Raw genomic sequence first — 21375 nt, 5'->3', positions numbered from 1 at the left:
ACGTCTCCTGCTAGCTATCGCTATATGCATTCATACAAAGGAATTACAGAGGATTATTAGAGTGCTTACGGAGGCCACATTTTATTTCTTTTTTTAATCCTTGAAATACTGGAATTCCTTGAGTGGGTGGGAGAAGTGAAGGATTTTTCCCCGCCCTCTCTGCAAGAAATGATTGCTGTTCACTTGGATTAATGAAAGACATAAGTTGCTGTAGTCCACATCTCTATATATCAAATGGGTACATCTTTCAGGTCCAGTGGGCATATTTTGCATTCTTAAAAGCATATTGTAATACAGTCAAAATCGTTGGGTAAAGCTTGAGCAGGTGTTGTGAAGAGAATTCTCTTGAAGAAGAATTCTGGAATATGGAGCATTCATTAAGATATAGTAATGACTTTTGGTGGTTGATAATTGTTATCTGCATTGAAAACCAGAGAGACCAATTGTGTGTTGTTATCCTCCATGAAGCTGTGAGAACAGTCTGGCTGACAACATAGCCAAGTCAAATTAAGTTGTCTTGCTCGTAAGCTGTCTTTATTAGAGTAAGTACACTAACATCTTGAAGGCATCTTGTTTGAAGAATATATGAAGATTTTTTTTAAGAAATACTGACTGAAGACAGCATTCACATTTGTGTATTGACAAGAGTGTGGGGTTTTGTATCTTGATGGTTCTCGTTTTTTTTTTTTTTTTGCAAAAAGTGTCCCCATGTTAGTGCAGGTTAGATTAAACATTTTGTGATAACATTTTATGATGATTTTAGTGACACAGCTAGCAGTAACTTAGGGGCAATGTTTGACCTTAGAAATTAAATCTGCAAGCACTCAATTTCAGTGTTAACTCCCAATGCTGGGAGTTAACTATTTGAGTATAGAAAAACTGCTTTCCAAAGGAGTGCTTGAACTGTGTTGATGATATTATATGATTTGACTTAAAATATAATAATAATTACTAATCTTATTAATAAGAATCTAATTAACAAAAATAATTTTTAAAAGATCTTAGTGTTTTGCTCTGTATCCTTTTTTTCTCAAACAACAAAAGTGGATGTCATCATTTTCAAGTGTGAGGTTTTGTCTTCTCACTCTACTGTAGTCACAGAAGATGTAGCTGGAAAAACTCTTCTGTCCAGCATCCTGAAGATGGGCAGAGCTAAATATACATTATTCCTGATGCTTGTTCAGCCTGGGTTCTTTTTTTGTTTTGTTTTTAATCTGTAATTATAGAGATTCCATTGTATGTCTGGTAGTCAGTTTGAATCCTTATATATCTCTAGATCTTGGAAGAGTATAATAATCTTCGTGTTTCTCGCCACATTGTAAATCCATTACTTCCTTGTTTTATTGCTGGTGGATGTGAGGACAGTGGACGCCTTACCTCTTTATAACACCTTTCACATAATAAAGACATAATCTCTGTTCTGCAGTTTAGACAAAACAGGCTTTTTTCAAATTCATTTTAAGTCAAGCTTTTATGGATTCTTTTTTTCCTCTTCATCATCTCTTCTGTGATCCTGTTCTGCATGAATACTGGACTCGAACCTAGATCTAATTGTCCAGCTAAACCCTTGCCAAATCTACAGGGTAGATTTGAAAAAATTTCCTCATCTTTCCAACCTATAATATTCTCTTTTATTCACTAGAATACGTTTGTCATTTTTGCATCAGCCTAGAATTGTTGACTCATACAATTTGTGATTCACTATCGCTCCATATCTTTCTCTGCAGAACTACTGCCTACTCAGTTGTTCCCATCTTGTAATTGTGTGGTTGTAGGTTCCTGCTTTGCAGCTATACTTATATAACAGCATCCTATTTTCAAACCACTTCTTCCACTAATCAAAATCATCTTGAATTATAATTTTGTTTTCCAAAATGCTTTTAATCCCTTTGGAGTTTGGAATCAGTTCTCTAGAACCTTGGCCAGTGTGAATGAAAGCTCTCATTCTTGAACCTTGAATCATACGTTCCTCCAGTTTGGTAGGGAACTTCTGAATATTTTTTGAATATCTTTTTTTTCAGCCAGCTTTGCATCCAATTTTTAGTTTCTAAGTTAAGACTCTCCCTGACATTTATGTTTCTGAGAATATTATGGGAACAATTTTAAAGTCAAGCTAAACCTCTTGCTTTTCTACTATCCATACAACATGTTATCCTGCCACAGTAATAAATTTCACTGGCTTAGCATGATTCTTTTTGACAGGACTAAAGCTAAATAAAAGCTGCACAGGTCTGAGTGCTTGCGCTAAACCTTAGTTTGAGTGTTTTCTGCAGTCAAAACAGAATAGTCCATGTGGCTTTTAACATCCAATTTGCCACCTATAGGTGTCTGAAGCAGTAGATTATGAATTGCATCATGTGCAACTAAACATTAGCCAAGAAACTTAAAAATAGCTTTCTCCTGATGATTAATATGTTCAGAATTTATTATATGCTGCTACTTACTGCTATTTGCAGATGTTGCCAGTAGAACCAGGAAGGGAGGAAATGAACATTGTGTGTCTGACAGAAGCAAGTTTTAACTAAATACTCTCATTTGCTATGCTGGTTGTTGCAGGCCAGAACGCCTCATAATCTTTCCTTAGCAGAACTAATTTCTTTACTCTGGCTCAGTTTGACAGCTAGCAAAAACTTGCACAAGAGTTGGGAGTATAAAAGCAGACATTAGGGATTCTTGCCAGGATAGCCTTTTATTTATATATATATATGTATTTTATATATATATATATATATATATATAAAATGATCTTTTTCCTCACCTTTCTAAACTATTTGCTGACAAATTGATACTTTGGTCAATCCTACTAGAATCAGTTGATTGGACTAATCATCGACTGTGATGGTCTACTTGAAGTTTATTGTATCCCTCATTTCTGTCGAATGCATGAAACATGGTTTGACTGTAGATTTTTCTTTTTTTTAAAGTAAATAAAAGCAAATGAGCTTTTGAGCTTAACAGGTTTGCCAGAGTCATTTGTAGTTGTAGACTGTGGATGTACAGAAGTATGAGAAGATGAATTACTAAGTTGTCAGAATTCTTACTACATAATAAAACATCAGGTAAGGGAGTTTATGATCTATTCTTTCAATGACTTCATGTTATTCAGCCTACCTGGAGCACAGCTGTCATTAAAACTGAAGTGCCTGCCTGCAGAAGGTAACGTGAAGTGGCTAACGAAATGCTTGTCTATGTGATGAGAAGAAGTGTACTTCCACTACCTATACTTCTCTTTTATATTCTTCAACGATCATTGCCACTACTACAGCAGTCCTGTAAATTCGTTCTTTCAGTGATTTAGGATAGTCCGTTGGGTTAATTTAGTGACTCCATGTTTAAAGGTGCTCTAATTCTGACTATCTGTCCATGGAAAGTGGATTGGGAACTTCTCAGCTTTCCCATAGGAGATGTACTTGTAAATTCATTTTTTCTAGCTAGCTGGGGGATTTGAATGAGCAAAACTGGATATGGCTCCATTCCTGAAAATAGTAACTTTTATCCACTTGCTTTGGCAAACCCAGGGCTCTGAATGAATGTTTTTGGTGATCACTGTCTGGAAAATAGGGCTGGGGGTGAAAATCCCTCAAGACTTGCAAGAAAAATTAAGCAACCCCCCCCCCCACCTTCCCTCCCAAAAGTTCAGGATATAGTAATGGAAGATCTTTTTGGTATGAAGTTGAAATGCATTTGCGTAATGCAAATATTGTATAGTTGTATAGTTCTAGCAGTTTCCTAACCATTTTCTTTTTCCCAATTAGAAGCAATCTTAAACTAAGAGAACCTGTAGTACAGACACCAAAGCAGATGTTTCACCTCTTGTCTGTCTAGTTATGGCTGACAAAAAGTTGTCTTAGTGGTTTGAGGTCCTTAAGTTCAAGAAGTAAGTCTTTATCTCTAAATTTCTGAAATAATCCTTTATTTAAAACATATCTTGATTATAACTGTTATCAAGGTGCCAAATGAGTGTGACGGGATTATAACTGTATGATTATCTTTAATTCTTGTATCTCACCCATCCTGAAAACAAGTTCTGAAGGCATTTATGCAAGTAAGAGTTGATCCTTTTATTTCCAGGGGTAATTTTAAGTTATTCTTAGGTTTATCAGAACTTGAATAAATAGGCAGGTGTTGCTAAAGCAGATGTTACACTTTCCCGTTTTTTCCTGTATGCTTGGTGAGCATTTCCTGTTGTGCTACTGAAGACAGAATATGGGACAGGCTAGGCAAGTAGTGTGGCCCAGAACAGCTTTTCTTACGTGATGCTCAGCGCTCCAGAAAAATAACTGAAGTCTGGATGGGGCATGAAGTTAGAGTTTGCGCAAGTTTTTGTTTTTGTTTACTTTGTGGTGTTTGTTTTGTTTTATGTGTCTGAGATAAATCCTTCTAGAAACGGAGACCCACATAAAAAATAATAATAAAAAAAAGCTTCTATGACATTATCTATACCTGAAATTTAGATCTGATATAACTAGCACTCTTCAAAGCAATACTGTGTTGCTAGAAAGTATATTTGGCTAATTGTTCAATAGTGTGTCTTCTATAAAACATTTTTTTCCATACAAAGATCAGACCTTCTGTTGTATTCTTCTTCAAGCAGTCATCATGACAGAGAAAATAATTCTCTTCCTTTGTCCAAAATAGTCATCCATAGGCAAATGGCTTTTGTTGAGTTTCTTTGCACAAGATTTCCAAGAAGACTTGCTCTGATTGGTAAAGCAGGAGAATGTAAGGTGAGGAATAGCTCGCAATATACTCAACCCCTTTGTATCTTTACGAGTTGTTTTCCAATTCGGTGCATGAGGTAGAACTGAGGATTCTAGGCTTTGTCTCATGGTAAGCCTGTGGGTAATGGAAGCTACTTACTTGCTGTGTTTGAGGGTGGCAGGGCTTCTGTGTTTGTATTTCATCATGGCTCATCAGCAAGATACCCTCAGAATGTTATGTTAACTGCATGCTGAAAGTCCAGAGCTGCTCCCCAAGGAATGGGCTAGCGGTCTATTTTTGTGGCATTTAGAGACGGAGGGGTAGGGCCTGGATTTGTTTTCACAGAAATACTTTAAATAAACAAGTACCTCTCCAGTTCAGTTTAGTTGCAGTGGAGAAAGGTAAGAATTGTAACAGTGAAAGTCAGTCTGCCATTAGTTTTTAGAGGCTGATCTTCTAGGTGGTTGCTCCTTGGCAGAAGTTAGTCAAGAACAGCATAAGAAAGTGGCAGACAGAGCAAATCAAAGGCCCCTCCAAAACACAACAGCAAGCTGAAATGTCTTCCTCATCTACTGAGGAAACTATGAAAATTCATCAAAAGCTATATTATATGAATCACGTTTTCCTGGCCTGTTCTTAGTCCTCGGGGACTTGTCTTTCATGAAGGCTCTACTCTTTTTGTGTCGAAATGGCAATGTGGCACGTTGGCAAGTGGAGTCTGAATGGCAGTAACTTACATTGATACCGTATGGCAAAGGCATACCTTTGCTGTCCCGCAGAAAACTGCCAAGTGATTGAGTCCATTAAGAGCTGGCATAAATTCATCTACTGGTTTGCGCTAGGAAGTGCTTGAAGGTATTAGTCAGAACTTTCACAGAATAAATCTTTGTTAAATCTCAAAGCCTTTTACAAGTAGTTTTTTTTTAATGTGCTTGTTGGTGGAAGTCAGTAGCCTGTAGAGTTGGAAATTTTCTAGTCTGAGGTTTAATGTGGCTTTTGGCTTCCAAGAATAGGGAAGCCCTAGTATTTTTAACTTATGTTATCTTCTGGAATAGAAGCCTCCATCAAAAAGATCTCTTATTTAAGTTTTTACACTTCCTTAATGCAAGCATTCAAAAATCTGGAGTTTTTCACTATTGTAATCTTGTAGTCATGTAACTCAGGAATTATATTAGTCTATGCGGAAATCTGGAAATTTTACCCCCCAAAAAAGTTAATTTTTAAAGAAAGCTTAGACTTTCCACATTATAACAAATAACTTTTTCCCAAGAAGGAAATGACACTGTCTCTCAAGGAGTAATTCGCCTGAGCAGAATTGAGTTGTGTGTGTTGTTTTTTTGTTTTTTTTTTTTAATAAAGCCATTTCTAAAGGTAAATTCAGGGCTAGTAGCCATGAATTATTTTTAGGTAATTCTATCTCTTTAAAGTTAACTTTTAAACTTGAAAGATAAGCTAGAATTATTTCATTTACAAAAATCCCGTGTTTATTTTAAAGCTTGGAATGCATCCTTTCATTTTTTTCTTCTCCAAAGAGAACTTTTTTAAAAATAAATCCATATCAAGAACAGGCTTCCAAAACTGAAACCTGTGATCCTGTTGACAATTTCAGGGGAAAAGAACGGTGCGAGTGATCTCTGGAGGTATGGTTTATCTCCCTGCTCCAAGCAGGGCTGTTTGCCAAGCCAGGTCAGGCCTCTCAGGGCTTTGACCTGCAGAGGACTGAAGCCTGTGAGGATGGTGGCTTCCCAGCCTCCTGGGCAACCTGTTCCAGTGCTTGGCCGCCATTCCTGTGGAGAATTCTCCTTATGCTGAGCTGAGATTTACCTCATGGCAGCCTCTGACCGCTGCCTGTTTTGAGAACAGCCCGAGTCTGTCTGCCCAAGAGGTGCCCACTGGGCACTGCAGGCTGGGCCTCACGGTCTCTGCAGCACAGCAAGCCCTGCTCCCCCGTCTCCTCACGTGCTGAGTCCCGCACTGAATGTCCCCAGTATATCTCTCTAACATAATCACTCTTCTTTGCCATGAACTCCAAGGTCAGTGGTACGTTGTGGCAGAATGTGCGACACTGTATTGATGATAAAACTGTTCCTTACTGTTAGAGCTTAGTATGAAAGACTCTTGTCAGCTGGGCAGAGGAAAGGGACTGCTGAAATGCACATAATGGGCATTAGTGTTAAGGCACTGCCCTGCCTCACAGGGCAGTTCCACTCTCTCCAGTCGTGCCGGCGCTGCTGGTAATAGCTTTTGGCCCCGTGGTAGTTGTGGCGATGTGCTAGGCACAGCCGTCAGGTTCCAGCTCCCCAGGCCTGTCAGGCAGCGCGTGCTGCCCTGGGAGGGTTCCCCCCACATCGAGCTGCTGTGTTTTGCCCTGCTCTGTTCTCCTTCACTGTCACATAAGCTAGCCTCCAGTCGGAATCTTCTGTCAGGATCCAGTCTGATATCGGGCAGTTGGATACACGCATTAGAAGTGAGGAAGAAGTGCGTGTGTTCCTGTGTGCAAAACTTAGGGGAATTTTTCTGAAGACAAGTTTTGATCTTGTTACGGCAGGGATTCTTTAGGTATATGCCTTCACAATGTTTTGTTTTGTTTTTTTTTTAACTTCAGAATGTCTGCAGTCGCCATGTCTCTTGGTAGCACCTTCTGTCTCTGTTCTATTTCTGCAATAACTTTTTATTCCGGTTTTATTTTTGTGAACACCATTAAGGTTCTGTTCTGGATTCATTTTTGTGACCACCAAGGAAGAAAAAGAAATGGCATAAGTATAATTTTCTCTCTTGCTGTATTTTTCAAATACAGAAATATTTTATAAAAAATTCTATTTGTCTTTGATAGCTATCATCTTGATTTTAGTGTATTGTTTTTTTAATTATTAAACCCCAGTAATGGATGTCCTTCTTTCATGGCAAATACACCTAATGCATCTTGTCACTTTCAGGTATGTTTCAGAGATAAAGATCAGTAAAGACTCACAGACAAAGGGTTTGCTATTTCCTATCTTAAGATTTCTTTTTTGGCTCAATTTTGGGACTTGAAATCTGAATTTCAAAATTTCAGTCTTAAAATCCATTGTTCTGAATCTAAAGCGCAGAGTGTGTAGCTTCTGTTTGTGTGTATCTAACTGCTCCTACCTCAAGGTTTTGTTTGATATGGTAATGAGGTTTTTTAGGCTTTCTAAGAAATCACAAAGGATTCGGTCTATTCATTTCCACCACCACCCCAGCCCGACTTCACATGTAACTCAGAGAAGGTCTGATGTTTGTCTTATCCTTTCTCAGCTAGAAGGCGGCTAGCTCTTCATCTGGAGCCCATAATGGAAGCACATGGGCAGTAATGGAATATGTATGAGGAAGAAGATAATCTGTTATTATCTTGTGATGGCATGTTCTGTGGGTTTTTCTCTGTCTCTCCTGCTCCACCCGTATTGGGCTGTTTACTCCACCCTCTGCTTCAAATCTTGTCTGTGTAGCCATTTAGCCAGCTGAAGGCGGAGGGGATAGGAATTGGACAGAAACCTGGAGTTGCATCACTGTTTTCCTACACGCTTTTTTCCTTGCAGCAATTAAATAGGCTTTTCCACTTGGGTTCAGGAAAGGAATCACATGCTCTTTCTTTCATAAATGCTCTTGGTTTAACTAATTTTAAAACAATGTGGAGTGAAATTCTTACAGGGGGATGTGGAGCATGTTGCAGTGCGTATCTCTAGAAATGTGAAGTCTGAAATGATGTCCAAGTTATTTTCCCCATCACTGGTGATTTATTTTACTTGATTTAATATCATATTGAATTAATTTATAACTATTGCATTTGTGGTAGACAACAAGAAGTATACTCCCTGTTATACTGTATAAAGTATTTGGAAAAACTGTTACAGATCGTCTTGGACTGCCAATTTTGGGGTTAAAATTGCAGTATAACTTGACAGAATTTTGTATAGCTTTCTGTTTGTGCTAAGCTAGTTTCTTTTAATAGACTTTTTTCTTTTAAAATGGAAGCACTAACACAAATAGGCAAATAACACTTCAGTATTTTGTCAGAAGAAGGATACCTATAATTTTCATTGTGTTTTGTTTTCATTTTAATTTCATTAAAACATTCATTTATTTATGCTTAACTGCTGGATTGTCATTCTGTAATGCATAACCTTTGACATAAGCAGCACAATATGCGTATATAAAACCTAGAAGGCTGCTGAGTGGAAGTTTCCCTTTTTGCCTCAGGAATTAATCTTTGCTCAAATGTTCCATTTCCATTTTATTATGGTAACAGAGACAGGTTTTTTTGTGTTTGAATGGACATTGTTTTGTCTTTAAATGTCTGACCTATATAATACTGTGCTGAAGGAAATTAGGATGTTTGAGCATGTATTTGGAAAAACCAGAAAATCTGAAATTAATGATGATGTGAACCACAGGTTGGCCTTCTGGTGTGTGGCATTTGCAGAGTGGAACTCTTTGTATTTTTCCTGAAGTTTCTATATATTGTTTAACTGTTACCTTTGTATGCAAAGTTACTGAGTAAAGGTTCTGGCCTTCCCTTGAAGGTGCTTTCTATGACATAATTTGGAGTCCATATGCTTAAAAACAAACCAAACAAGAACTAGTGCTATACCTATCCTTTCTAATACTGACAGATGTTTTATTTATTATTTTTTTTGGTAGAAAATGTTCCAGAAGAACTGCGAGAACCATTTTACACAGACCAATATGACCAGGAGCACATTAAACCACCTGTTGTTAACTTGCTGCTGTCTGCAGAACTCTACTGTCGTGCTGGGAGCCTTATTCTCAAGAGTGATGCTGCAAAACCACTTCTAGGTCATGATGCAGTTATACAAGCTCTGGCACAAAAAGGCCTTTATGTCACTGACCAAGAAAAATTGGTGACTGAACGAGATCTTCACAAAAAACCCATTCAGATGGTGAGTGTTTAAAGTGTACATGTTTATTATGTTTCTTCTGTGTACTTCCAAAAATTGCATACCTGTTTCTTTTTAACATGCATCATTTTGTTACAGTATTTTTTTCAAATGCATTTCATTACTGGGAGGCTTATGGTTGTTTTGTTTTGTTTTTCCATCTCCTCATAGCTGTCAGTACAAATGTATTACCTTAGTATTAAAGATTGAAAACAGCTATCATTCTACGTAGTGCAAGTGTTGCATTTTTAAACATAGTAGTGGCAGTATGATCACTTTCACTTCTGTTTTACAGCATTGACTGCCAGTGAAAATTTCTGTTTGAAAATTAAGGTGTGTTTTTAACCAGAGATCTTTGTAAGGATGGAAAAGGAGGGAAAAAAAAGAAAAAGTTAAGATCATGCAGGCTATTCAACCTAATAACATTCGGTAGTCACTAGTTACATATTAAATTACTGTAAAACCTAACAATGATATATTCTTTTGTGAAGACTTAATATGCTTTTGCTTTCTCCAGTTGCTTAAAACATAGGTTTAACAGATGAATGATTCTATTACTAATCTCCTAAGCCATGGATTCTCCTCCTTGATTGGAGATGAAGGAATAAATAAGTCCTTAAAACAGCTACATATGGCCATTTCCTTTCCTCTAAGTTGTATGTAAACTGGCACTATGATAGAATAATCTTCAAAGTGAGGTATTTAAAACTGTTTTCACCTTCCTGTGTATTTAATGCTTGATACAGAAAATAAGAAAGCAACAGTATGAGACTACTGGAATTGAGGTGACAACTTCCATTCTAACACAGAACTTTACTCAAGTTTGTTCATTTGAAATCACGTAAAATTTTTATTATGATTTCAATAGAATTACTGTTCCTACTGCACTCTGTCCTCTTGAAGTCCTCTGGTTTTTATGGTCAGCAGTTTTTAGCTGCTGCTGAAATGGAGGAAAAATTAATATAGCAATGTTTTTATGCTCAGCTCATTGGGATTGTGTGTTTACTGAGATATAAGAACGCTAACCAGCATTTGGCAGAGTATGACTAAAGGCAGCCTCTAATTTCATCAATTGTTACTGCTTGATAAGTTGCAGAGGCTTTACGGGTGTGAAATTAAAACTACTGATTAGTAATTAATGATTTCTTCGATGCAGTATTGCCAGGAAGTACTAGACCTAATAGTTTGCACTTCTTTTGTTTGTTTGTTTTGTTTTTTAGAGGTGGTAGTAGTCAGTCTGTGATACCAAGATTAAACTCTGAACATTGGCTTTGGTTTTATTTTTTGATTGAAAATTCTTTCCTGCTCAGAGAGTGCTCAAGATCTGAAAATGCCAATATTTCAACAATAGTATAATAAAACAAGTCAAGACACTGTTTCTGTGTGTTTTAGCTGTGATCATTGAATGCAGTTAACTTGAGATCTTACCAGTCTATTTATTGAAGTCGATACCCTTTTATAAAGGAGAGTGCAGCAAAGAACAAGCGGTGTTTCGGTTAAAGAAGGTGCAGATATCAAAGGAGGTGTTCTGAAGTGATATAAAATTTGCAGGATGTTTGCAACAGTCATGAGGTGTTGGTTTAAAACGTTCATAAAAGTAAAAACTTTTAAAAGAATAAAAAACAAACTTCCTGACTGTTCATGTTTTTATGTAATTTCCATTCATGTCCCTGAATGAAGATAAGGTTGCTGATTTGCGTTCTTGAGCCTGGCTTTTTCATTTGATCCCTTTCTATAACAGTTGTACGAGGTATCTGTTTTCAGAGCTGTCAGTTGAGGTATGTCTGTATTCTCCAGTATGTCAATGTTTAATTCAGTAATTAATGTTGCTTAAAACATACTTCAGTAGCAATCTTGTATTTCTCCAGTGCTTGAGGAAATCTGAGGCTCTTCCCTGTATTGTTTAGATGTGGTCCAGCAGGTATTTATTCACGCATGAATGTTGTAACAGCTGACATCCAAGATTTCTACTCTGGGTCACTTGTCCCTGCCTCAGTGCCAGCAACAGATCCTACAATCATAGAATGGTTTGGGTTGGAAGGGACCTTAAAACCCATCTAATTCCAACCCCCCTGCCACGGGCAGGGACACCTCCCACCAGACCAGGTTGCTCACAGCCCCATCCAACCTGGCCTTGAACACTTCCAGGGATGGGGCATCCACAGCTCCTCTGGGCAGCCTGTGCCAGTGCCTCACCACTTTCATTGTGAAGAATTTCTTCCTTATATCTAATCTAAATCTCCCGTTTTAATATAAAGCCATTACTCCTTGTCCTATCACTCCATCCCCTGACAAAGAGTCCCTCCCCAGCTTTCTTGCAGCCCCCTTTAGGTACTGGAAGGCTGCTGTAAGGTCTCCCCAGAGCCTTCTCTTCTCTGGGCTAACAACCACAGCTCTCTCAGCCTCTCTTTGTAGGGGAGGTGCTCCAGCACTCTGGTCAGTGAATCAGGTGAGTGAACCGATGCTGTTGGGCTGTTTCATGAGCAGCTGTGCAACAGCTGGGCCAAGGCAATGTGACAGGGAACACCAGAAAGCCCAACTGTCTTGGGCAGAAGGACAGCCAAGTCTGACACAGTTGCTACCAGAGAAATGGCTGTGAAAACTGGAGTCTTGATCCTAATATTCGTAGCCCAGGGGTTTTAATTTGTCATGCCATGCTGAAGTCCCTAAGCAAATTCCTAGCAGCAGCACTGTGTCTTAATTGGGAAGTCTCAACCTTTTTCCTTATTACTCAGTAGAGTTGGCAGAGGACGTCAAATCTGGTGGTTGTACTATTGCCAGAGTCTTAAAATTATCCCTTTGACATCTCCCAGTACCTTTTCCTAGTGTTCCATATGTCTCCGTTCCTCCAACTCTTACTATGTAAGCTATATATCCTGTTTTAGAGCATGGAATGATTTTTCTTTTTCAATTACATAGAACAGGAAAATTTGCATGTGTAATTAACTCATGCATTCCTCTGTTAAGCCAGATTGTGTTAAACCTGTGCTCAGTCTAATTCTGAGTAATTTACTGGAAAACTGTATGGTAGTTCTTACCTTTGTTATCCTGTCTTCCCCACAAAAAAGGAAAAGATGGTGTTTATTAGCGGATATTAAGTGTTTTCTGCTTAGATGTATTGCATTTCTATAGCAGATAAAGGGTGAGTTACCTTAGGAAAATAGGAAAAGAGATACGAGCACAGAATGGTTTGTTTGATTTATGCTCTGTATGTAGCTGCAGTCAGCAGACTTGGAATTGCTTGTACTGTGTATGTGTTTGTAGTAAAGGGATCGCTGCAGTGATTACTTCTTGATTTGCTTCATGTATAACTAGAATACTTAAAACAGCGATGTCAAATGTTGGCCTTCTCAGTTTCTTAGACAGCAATAACTGAACCTTTTGCTAGAGAGCACCTAATGTAATGAAAACTGAAAAGCCTGAAGTGGATGTGTTTCGTTCTTTATACATTTGGGTCAGGATAGATGCTAGTTTCCTTGTTAGTCATTACTGCATTGGTGTCTAATTGGGGAAACGGCAAGTTTTTGTGTGTGTATGTGTGTACGTATGCATGTAAATACATGTATGTATGTGCATACATAAACTAGTTTCCTACATGGGAATGAATTGAGGAAGACACAAAATTAACAGACAATAACAGGAGAAAAGGTTTCTGTTAGAGACTCCCCTGTGTAGGGTGGGGAAGTCTGTGTGGGGTCAAGTTTGTTTTGGTTTCTCATGTTTGGTTTGTTCACGTCTTGTCTTGCTTTTGTAGTAAAACTGAAAGCTAGGTTATTTTTTAGGCTTGTTCTAATTTAAAAACTTGTGATTGAAACTGTTTCTGAGGGACTGCATCTTGACATGATATTATATATCTCTTCAGTGGTACCTCTATTTCTGTTCTCCATGTATTGCAAGCCATTAAAACTTAATACTATGTTTGCTTTTGTTAAATTTTATTATTTGATAGGATCCTCCTGTTGCTTTTATTTTTGGCAGGGGAGCAAAAGAATGAAATACCACGTTATTGCTCTCCAGTTTGGAACTCATGGAGTCTTGGTTCTGCCACGTTAGACTTTGAGCATTGCAAAAATAGACCAGAGCTTGAAATTGACACAATGATCAACCAAGAACCAGAGTATTTTTGCTTCTGAAATCTACACTTCAGTAGTGAAAAAATAATTAACTGATACTTAAGATGAAAACTGAGTTGCAAAAACATGAGCAAGGCTACTTATTTCAGTTGGCAAGTTCCAATGCGTTAACACACACACAAAAAAAGTCTTAAGCAGGCACTCCCATATGGAGATTTTGACAGGCTATAGCAATTAGAAATAAGAGATAGTTTAAGAATTCAGAATTCAGCACGGTTCTGGTAGTTATGCAATAATTTTTGCTTCCAGATAAACATGCGTAGGATCAGAGTTCAAGTCAAGCTTAACTTTTATATTTCCAAGTTGATTTTTTCCATGTTAATTTATATATAATTTTATATATATATATATACACATACAGGATGAACCAGAGGAGACTTTGAGACGATTTTCAGCATTTTACCAATAATTGTGTACTAACTGAATAGTGTATTTATGACAAGCCCAATCCTTTTACAAGAATTTTGATATTTAATCATTCTGACCATTTTGTATCCATATGCTAGTGGTCTCTGTCAATTTTCTTCAAGTGGAGGGAAGAATAGATAGATTCAGTGAGGAATTAAAAACGTTTTCCCCCCCCTAAGTCCCTGTAACACGTTTCAGCCATTTGGGGGAAGGAATAAGAATCAGCATCTTAATTCTCTGCTGCCTGGTACTCTGCAGGGAAACTGCCTGATACTCTGCAGGGAAGCTGAAGCTGCGTAATTACCCAAGCTGTGGACTTCTGTGCTGCCCAGTTTCTGTCCCTAACATGGCAGGGCCAAGTCTAACTAAATTTCAAGCTTGAGGAATAATTACGTGAAATCTTAAGTACTTGTTTAAAACCAGTGTGTATTAAGGGGTGAGGGGGAAAGAGCATGAACAGATACAGGAATATTATAGACTACTGCCAAGCTTGCACCAAAAATCTATCAATATACGATAATGAGGGCAGGAAAATGGAACGTGTTCACTTGATTTAAATATGTAAAATACTTATTTCTTAAAATTTAGTGACTAGAAACAGATCAGTGAATATATCATATATAAACACTATCTCTAGGGAAATAGGCTATTATAACATTTTTTTCTTTATATAATTATCTCAGTAGTGAAAAATACTTAAAAAACAAACCAACAACAACAATAAAAAAACTAAGCATAAGTTGTGCATAAACCTGAACTCCTATTTGGAAAAATACTGCTGAAAAAAAAAAAAAAAAAAATCAGCCAGCTGAACAGTGATCTTAAATGTATAATCATTTTTGAAAAATGCTCTCATTAATCAAGAAACACTTAAATTCTCTGTATACTCCCAGTTTGTCAGCCAGTAGTGCACTATCATCCAAATTGTTTATCAATTCAGCTGCAGATTACTTTTTTCCTTAAAAATGTCTCCTGTGAGGAAGTCTGGCAATGATTTTCTTTGTGGTGATTTGTGAACCTGGGCTACAGCTGATGTATAATTAGATGTCTGTATTAGCTTTTCAGTTGTGATCGGGAGCGTTCTTTTAATGCAAATTTCCATGTCTCTCCCAGTTACTGGCTTGCATTGTGGAATGATCACAGCACAAATTCTGCTTTTTCAGAAGGAGCAAAACTGGAAGATGTGCTTGCTCTAGGATCACACCTACAGTTGCCCACCTGCCAAGGGGTACTCGTTTCACAGGAGCAGAGCTGATGCGAAGCAAATCTGAGAAGGGAGTAGAGGCAGTTCCTGGGACCTGTGCACCAGTTCAGCTCTTCTGTTGTCTGCTAGTAATTGTAAAGTTAGTTGTGGCCTCTGAAATGTCTGGGGAAGGAATGGGGATTGATGATGCCATTTTGTACCCATAGCTAGAATCTGCATCTTTTCCTGGATAAGACAGCAGATGATAAGTAGTTAACTCATCCTCCAATCCAGATTTTTGATCTCAGAGTGCATTCATTTGAAATGACGTTCCCTCTCATCAGAGGAATATTTATCCTTGACGAAGGACTCCAGCAGCTCACCCGTTAGCTTGCAGCTACACGCTGCAGCCTCTGCATGTTGCTGAATTCCTTTACCTCTGTAAGGCAACAAAAAGTGTACTCACACTTCACAGAACAAAGAAATTGCATGTGGCTTCTGCCTTGAAGAATTTGTTGTCTGGTTTTGGGCATGATGTAACAAGTTTCCATTCCTGTGCTATTGTGAATTACTTGTTAGTTGAGGGCACGTAAGAAAAGCGTGCAATTACTCGACTTGAGCCATTAGATATTATCTTAGTTAAAACAGCAGAATCTAATATTAACTGACTTGTGATACTTAAGCATCTTGCATGGCAGTATGCTTGACAAAAGATTACAATAGTAAACAAAAGTAGTTTTGGCACAACCTGAATTTAGAATTATTTTCTTAGGTTTAGACGTTTCAGAGACTAATACACCACACAAAAGGCTGGGATAAGGTATTCCTTAGGTGTTCCATATTTTTCCTCTATTTCTGCTGTAGACTGAGTTTTAGATTAGTCTCTTCTCCAAAGTCCCTTATCCGGTTCTCATTTGCTTAAGAAGAGCGATCCAGTATTTTTGTTATGTTGTATCAGATACACCATCTCCCTTTGGTTAGTATTGCACACACATCTGTCGAAGGTAGTAAATCAGTGTCCCACAGGCAGCATGGATCCCAGACCCGTGGGGCACAAGGTGTCAGTTTGTACTTTGGTTGTGGTAACTGTTACACTTCTCATAAAGTCTGTTCTGCTCAGAGCTCGTAGGGTCCCAGTGTATTCCATGCAGTTTATGTTAATTTATAGGCTCGGGATTTTGTTCTGCCATCTCATACTGCTGTTTGTTTTTTAAATGTTTCTTATGTAAAATGTTTTTTTCAGTTTCATGTAAATAGCCACAGGGACTGGGGTTTGTTTCTAGGGTACCTTTGTCTAGAACTGTGTGCACAAAACCAGTGCAGGTTATCAGTGCGAGTCACTGGGATTTGTTTTATTTACCGAATTTTCTGGGACTGAAGAATGTATTTAATCTCAGTCTGTTCCTTTTCTGAAACTGAATTGTATATTTGATTATTTGGTGTTAATGCATTCTTTAGCACTGTTGGTGATTAGTATGGGCTGTAGTCAAAAGAAACTGCAGCTGAACTAAAATTATATATCTGAGTTGTTCTAAGCTTACTTTTATCCATACACATCTTAGCCTACAAATAGCTGAAAAGAAAAATTGGAGCAAAACACAATTAATTATTAGAAATCTCTTATGGGAGAAAATAGACATTTATTCATAGAGTATCAATTTGGAAATCTGTTTAACAAAGGCTGTAGGCAAGTATGGGTAGGAATGAACTCCAGTCATGTAGGTATCGATATCAGAAATTTGTGGAAGACTTAGGTAACCGCAAAGCCTTCTGCAGCATCATTAAGGTTTCCATGGAATGCTGTCTACTCAACTTGTGCACCAACTAATACAGCAGGTAGCAGAGCTACTGATGCCAAAGTTGTCTATAAAGAGTACAAAATAGGAGTACTTTGGCTGATCCTTTCCAAGAGTTCTAATGTATTAAAAACAAACAAAAAACTTTTCATATTCACAACTGCCCCAACAAAAGAAAACTGAAGTCTTCTATGTTTCTTTAGCTTTAATTTTCACACTTGTCATTTTTTTCCCCTTTTGCATCCTGAATTTCAGTACAAACATCTGTGTAGGATTGTGGCTTTACTCAGGGTTCCAGCAACGTATCTGCAATTTCAGGTTTGCACTGATAAAAATTCTTGCCTGTAAAATAACACAATCTGATTGCTCTTTAACAGCTCTTGTGAGATTCATTTCAGTTGTGCAGGTCGTGTTGAATAGGTCGTGATGCTTGTATTGCATTGAAAGTACATTCTCAGAACCACTGTAAACTCCCTGATCTGTACAGAGCTGGCCTTAGAGCTCTCTTTGCCAGAGGAATGTAATAGGCAATGTTCGGGAATAACAACAAAGTACTTCGTGCTTGTTTTGATGTGAAATTATGGGCATCGTATTTCCTCTCTCTCCAAAATGAGGAGAGAATATTGCAGAATATCTTCTTTCAATTGATACGTAACACTAAATAAACACTAAATAAACCAAACCACTATCGTTAGAATGATGACAGGAAGTAAAGTGAAAGCATACCTGAGAGAAGCTAATACTTTCCAAAGTCTGATGACTTATTGGGAAGATACAGTAGTGCATCATTTTTGGTTGTCTGTCTTGTTCACTTCCTTGCTAATTAGGAAGCGAAATGCTGCTGGAGCTGAAAAAATACTTGGTGTTCCTCTGCCTTAGGTTCACTAAAGTTTTGAACCAAAAAGCTTCTGATTGTATTCTTGTTTTGTGTTCCTTCTCACGCTGCTGTTAACCTCACACAAAAAAGGGGAAGAGAAGGAAGGGCTTAAAAGAACAAAAGCAACAAAAACACAGCAATCCTGGAGCCACACAAGGGAAAAGAGCTAAACGGAGGGACAAATTATGAAAAAAAATATTAAGAGCTAAAGCCTGTGAAGGATGGCAGATACCATATACAAAACGCTTTCTAAACTGGTCAGGAAGTATTTTCATTAATCTTGAAAGAAATACAGTTTTGTTAAACAGTTTAAGATCATCTTCTCCCAGTTTTAACGATACTGCTTAAGTAGTCCGGTTCAGCTTTTGGCAGCCAGTTCGTTGCTGTGAACTTTCTTTGTCTGTTGTTAAATATGTGAAAAGTTTATTTAAATATTTAGGAATGATCTTCATTCTGCTTGGTTAAATATGTGTTTGGAGTTATAGTAACTAAGCTGCTTTTGAAAGAAGAATCTCTGAATAGTTTTACAGACTACCTGGAAGATCTTTCTTTCATTGGTCTGTTTATATTACATGAAGAGAAATCTTTCCTAATATTCTTCTGATGGATAGGGGAAAGCTAAAGATCCTGCATGTTTGTAGTAGGCAGTGACTTGGTTAAGAGCAGTGCTTTCTTCCTATTATGGAAAATAGTGAGCTGCATTCAGCAGGAGGTATGGGTCTGTCATGTAAACATAAGGAGAGCTTCACTACCAGCTCTGTGGAGTACGCACACAGGCAACGAGGGGACAAAACAGCACTGAATGCTGAAGGAATACAGTTTGTGCTCACCATAATGCAGCAGCTGCTCCAATGCACTACAAAAGAATGCTGCTAATCTACATTTGTTAATCTGCACACATGAACCTGGCAGTCTGCCCTCACTTATCAGCCAGGAGCACACTCTGTCATCACAGTAGATGTATCATAACATTAAAATCTTTGTTCTTACAGTCTCTTTGGAATTTAACAAATTTCTGGGACTTTTTTTTTCCTCTGAAATTGAATGAACAAAATGCTCTAAGGTGTTCATGGTATGTCTACTCTTTTTGTTCAGCACTTAGTGAAATTCAGTAAATATCAGTATGCTTGAGTATTTTATATGAAATGGTAGGTTTTTATAAGTTTTCTATAGACTAATAGGAAATTTTATTACTTTGCAGAATGTATTTCCAAGTTACCCAAAGTAAAATCTAATAAATTTCTCCTATGTAAATAAAGCAATGTAAGAGTTTTAATGAAACACTAACTATCTAGTAACTTGTTAAACTATTTAAATTACAAGCTAACTGCAATAGTGCTCTTCAACAAAGTGACTGTCTACTATAAACGTGGAAGATTTTCAGCTTTATGCTATCCACCAGGAATCCATCAGGAAGGGTATCTCCCAGCAGAAGATATCTCTCTGGCTTCCCAAACAAGAATCTAAGACCAGTGGATGAGAAGCAAAACATGTTTCAGAAAGAGATGCTACAACTTGATCATTTTTAGGGAGTGGAAAAAGCTATTTTTATCACAATTTATATAATCATGTATCTGGATCATACGTCATCTCTACTAACTGGAGATCTACAACAGTCTGTCAAGATTGATGGCATCTCTCAGAAGTTGAAGTGGCAAAAGCTCTTCATAAGCTTTAAGCTGGATGTGTTTGGAACACAGTTTAGAACACCTCCAAGTCAGTATTTATTAAATGGCATGTCTATACAATGTGAAGTATGTATTGCAGTTTTAAACTGCTTGGTTTAATAAAAAGAAGTGTCAGGTGAAAATGATTGAAAATTTTAAATTTTAAAATTTTAAAAGATGAAAACTTGCAAGAATAGGAGACCAAACACACAGATATTGGGTGAGCATGTAAGGGTGGATCGCACTAATTTTTCATTTGGAATACTCAGTTTTATAGGATATGACTGTAAGATACATACTAGGAAATCTCGTACATAAACTTATGTTTCTTAAAATAGATTTGAGGTATCTGTTACTAAAGGGTACTAATATCTTTTGAAGTAAACCGGATAGTGGCATTTGGGCAACTAACCTACTACTATAGTAGATACAAATTAAATGCTGTTAAAAACAGCTAGAAAATGCAATCTGTATTATCAACATCATTTGTTTTGAGGCTTGCTTACAGGTCGTTTACAACCATAGTCCCATTTTTACTGACGTTGGCCTGCTGACCTGTGATTTATGAGTTAAGCTCTGAGGTTTGGGGGCAGCTGTGAGGTCTTTTTTCTTCCATAAAATTATTTTGCTGCATCAGCAGTCAGGAGAGCCCTACCACAGGGTCTCAACATTTCATGAATAATTGCCAGGAGCGGATGAGCTAGTGGTGATGAGGAGGTAAGATACAGATCAGAGCAAGAAGGCAGTCACGAGATGCTCTCTGTCTCAAGTTCCATGTGCCATTCCTAGGAGGTGTCTGGCTACCTCTGAAACCAGGCTAAATAATAAACACTTCGGAGCCTTCCCAGGGAATTTGTTGCGATGGTTCCATTGTCCTTACTGTTGCCTTTACTTTATCCTACTTAAGTCTTTTCTGTTGCTGTATCAGCCTCTTATTTTGTGCTGTGTCTCTGTGAACACGGAGAACAGTTCATTCCCTTCCTTTCTGTAGCAGACTCTTTTCTGTGGGCAGGTAACGTCTTTCTTGCACTTTATTTCCCACACCTGAACTTCATTCAAAGTGTCCTCTATTTGATCCTAATCCTTCTTGATATCTTATACAAAAACTGGACTCAGGATTCTAACCGGGACCTCGTCGAGGCTTGTAGGGCACAGCAGCTTCTGGTGCATTTTGCAGACTCAAGTATGCAAGTCACATGTATGCAAGTGGCAGCTGACGTGCAGGTGACAGCACGACATTGCACGCTCATGTTCAGCTGGTTATATGCTCTAACCTCAGATCCTTTCTGCTGACCAGCTACTTCAGTGTTCTGCCCCCTGTAATGAAGCAAAAGGTGACTTTGGACACTTTTATTGTTTTGAAGCTGAATATACCACATATTACTGCCTCGTGCCTTTGGTAGAAAATGGCCTGTGTTTGATTTTTCAAGGACATGCTATGATGGTAATAAACATTTTTAAAAGCTCCCTTTTCTATTACATAGCAATAGTTCTGTAAACCCAGACGCTATGTTTCTGGGGTATTGGTTTATGAAGGTAGCCAGCTTAGGTAAGGACCTCCACTTGCTTTTAAGAGTTTTATTACACTGATACCTTTAATCACAGAATTATAGGGGTTAGAAGGGACCTCAAGAGATCATCTGGTCCAAACCCCTGCCCGCGCAGGTTCCCTAGAGCAGATTGCCCAGGTAGGC

At 37.9% G+C, this 21375-nt stretch overlaps 1 protein-coding gene across 4 annotated transcripts in view; it reads left to right on the top strand.

Annotated features, from left to right (window-relative positions):
* CAMSAP2 (calmodulin regulated spectrin associated protein family member 2) overlaps positions 1-21375 on the top strand; it is an 80954-nt gene that overhangs the window by 2384 nt on the left and 57195 nt on the right. For all 4 annotated transcript variants that reach the window (XM_083846715.1, XM_083846714.1, XM_083846713.1 and 1 more), the window contains exon 2: positions 9361-9620. In XM_083846715.1, the coding sequence (XP_083702841.1) occupies positions 9361-9620 (260 nt within the window). The remainder of the gene's footprint in view (positions 1-9360; positions 9621-21375) is intronic.

The sequence above is a fragment of the Anser anser genome, assembly GCF_964211835.1.
Source record: "Anser anser genome assembly, chromosome: 8".
Classification (NCBI taxonomy): domain Eukaryota; kingdom Metazoa; phylum Chordata; class Aves; order Anseriformes; family Anatidae; genus Anser; species Anser anser.
This window is presented reverse-complemented; position numbering and strand designations above follow the sequence as displayed.